Below are 2,914 nucleotides of genomic sequence, written 5' to 3' on the forward strand. Positions count from 1 at the left end.
AAGGGCACGTTCATGGTGAGCTTGGTGGTGTAGCTGCGGTAGAAGGCACCGAACCCCTCGGTCTTCTGCACTGTCCTTACACACGCCAGGACGGACTTGTAGGGGGAGTTGAACATCTGCATCCGCTGCTTCACCACTGGTCCAGGGGATGGAGGGCAGGGCGGGCAGCACAGACCCAGGGAGATAAAGATTTATTAGCTAAGATACATCTTTCTTGGTCATCACAACACCCAGACCGAACCCTGCTCCCAGGGCGCCTTCCCCCAAAGCCCGAGGCATTACCTTCAGCTGGGTTCATCACCGCGTCGTGGAGTAGCGTGGCCACGCTCCCAGCTATACCTGCAAGACACAAGAGCATCCTTCAAAAAAAATAAGAGATTCAGAAGACAGGGCTTGCTCAGGCACTGCCACGCGCGGAGGAGCAGCCCAGGTAGCGCAGCAAGCCCGAGGAAGCACCCAGCAACACGACTCACTCCCAGGGCAGCAAAACCCACCCAGGGCAGCCTGACAGAAACCAGGATCCACTCACAGCCGTCACCTTTGCTTATTCCCTACAACAGCTCGTGAGCTTTTGTCTCTGCAAGACGCCACCGGCTTCACGCGCTGGACCAAGAAACAAGTGATGTTTAGGACTGGCTCAGCGCATCCGTAATTAGGCATTTTCGTGCATTTACTCAGTATAGTTTTAAACACCAATTGGACGGATTCTGCAAGCATCCAGCCAGCCATTAATGATTCTGCAGTTGGCTCTGGGACGGGCCTCTTGAGCCACACCTTCTCCTTTGATGTAGGTTTCCATCTCAAATTCTCTCTTGCCCAAATGACTTTCGGTCATTTCTCATTAAGGCAGCGCTTCAACTTTTCCCGCTGGTACTGAAAGCCTGTAGCTACTTGAAAGGCAAACACAGGAAGCATATTACTAGCAAAAAGCAGCAAGCCAGAAAGATATTATACACCCTCAGCCGAGCTGGTTGAGTCAAGTGACTGCCACGGCAGATTTCTATCGTCACATCGCGCCAAGGACCAGGCAGAAGTATCTTCTGCACAAACGCTTTTCTAACAGCCCTGGTTGCTCATTTAGAGCGTTTCTGCAGTACTGCCGGACCTAAAAGCAAAAGCCTCCCTGGTAGAAGCAAAATCTTTACCACAGCATGCGAGCACACAGAGGATGCCGTGCACTTTACCGTTCTGGAGCTCCAAGGGAGACATCTGGAACAACCTGTACTTCAAACCTCAAGAGGTTTAGATGATGCCTTCAAACAAAGCCAGAAACAGCAGCCTGCGACTGCATCTCAACACCTCTTGTCCAATGCATTGACTACTTGTGCAGAACAATGTGAGATTAAATAGCAGCGCAGAAGTCTAGGTTAGACTAGGGCTTTGGAGGGAGCACGACAATGCCGTCGGGGTTTCTCTGCTCTGCCACCGACAGCCAGCCCAGCCACCTCTACCAAGGGAAGATCTACCGAGCAGTCAGTAGTCCTAAGTAAGACAGGGCACAGGTTTCAGAGGAGCGTGGTGACCAGCATGAAGCGCTCAACTGGAAGGGCAGGTGCCGAGACCTGCAAGCCCAGGGTTACGTTTGCATCTTGCGTCCTCCCATACAGACATTTACGGTGGCAGTCGATGCAGGCTGCCTACAGCAGATCTTCCAGGAGCAGTGAAGGATGCCAGGCTAAGTGTGTGAAGCAAGCAAGGGACAGGCTGTTAACTGCAAGGTGTGGTGGTTTGGCTTTTTCGTACAAAAACCCCAAAAATACCATTGGCCAAGTGGCTGTTTCCTCCGTGCTGGAGAGTTTCGCTTAGAGACTTTTTCATTTTTTCATAGCAGGCAAAGTACATTGCGTGGGCAGGGCCAGCCCCCAGCATGGTGACATTAATTCCACGTAAAGGCCTCCAGAAACCCTCCGTGAGGACAATCTTCTTCAGAGCTTCGTATACGCTCCTGTACTGGGCTTTGGGGTCCGGCTGCAAGCTCTGCATCCTTGTCTGCAACAAAGCACACGAAGAGAGGGGACTCCGTTACCCAACTTTAATGCAACAAGCACAAGCTAGAGAGTTAAAGAGCTATGAGATTTTCGAGATCGTTAGAGGGGCCAATGATTTAGCACCCGGCCGCACCCGCGCCAGGGTCACGGCACTGTTTATCCACGCTTCGCCTGCCAGACGGGCGAGATTAACTCCACGCTCCCATTGCAACACTGAAGCGTTCCCGGGGCTGCTCAGACAAGCAAGGGAAGCGTAACCTCTGCTCTTGTTTATGCCTGGGAAGTGCAGGGAATTCAGCTAGAGCAGAGCTGTTCAAAAGACTCGCTGAAGATGTACAGTTCGGGGTTTAATTGCCTCCTGCTTACACCACTCCCGGCTCTCTGCCCCAGCTTGTTCCTCCTGCAGGTGCTCGGCTGCTCGTGACACTTGGTGATTGGGAAACTTGTTTCCTAGAAGGGCGAGCTGAGAAAACGGGGTACCCACAGTAACCACCCGTAGGAGGAGAGATGGGGAAAGGCCATCCCATCCTCCTGACCGAGGAAGACCCACGGTGACTGTCCCTCAGCAGCCTGGGGAGCACAGAGCCACCCTGCACCCCATCATCTGCCCTCCCAGCTCCTGTGAACCTGCAGCCACCAACTGCCCGGGCCAGGGGAGCTCATCTGCATCTTTGTTCGACGGTCCTCGACAGGTTTTTATGCCTTTTTGAAGGCAGCTAAGCTTCCAGCACCCCAAGCATCCTACTAAACTCACTGCCATCACCTAATTACACACTCTAAAAAAAAAAATAATCCTTTTAGCTAGTTTCAGCCTTCTGCAGAGCGATGCCATCACTCACCAGCAGTGCTCAAAGCCCTCACAATGAAGATGCCAACCTGTGATGGGTGTTTGCAGGGCACAGACCCCCACCAGCAACAGGAGAGGC

At 52.8% G+C, this 2,914-nt stretch overlaps 1 protein-coding gene across 1 annotated transcript in view; it reads right to left on the bottom strand.

The window, feature by feature from the left end:
- The window catches only part of LOC104273579 (mitoferrin-1-like), a gene marked incomplete at its 5' end in the record, with an annotated part of 2,364 nt that extends 375 nt beyond the window's left edge, over positions 1-1,989 (bottom strand). Inside the window, 3 exons of the mRNA XM_009868946.1 lie at positions 9-136; positions 283-339; positions 1,761-1,989. Coding sequence (XP_009867248.1) covers positions 9-136; positions 283-339; positions 1,761-1,989 — 414 coding nt within the window. The remainder of the gene's footprint in view (positions 1-8; positions 137-282; positions 340-1,760) is intronic.
- Positions 1,990-2,914: the final 925 nt, after the last annotated feature.

Source organism: Apaloderma vittatum, unplaced genomic scaffold (assembly GCF_000703405.1).
Source record: "Apaloderma vittatum isolate BGI_N311 unplaced genomic scaffold, ASM70340v1 scaffold37384, whole genome shotgun sequence".
NCBI lineage: Eukaryota > Metazoa > Chordata > Aves > Trogoniformes > Trogonidae > Apaloderma > Apaloderma vittatum.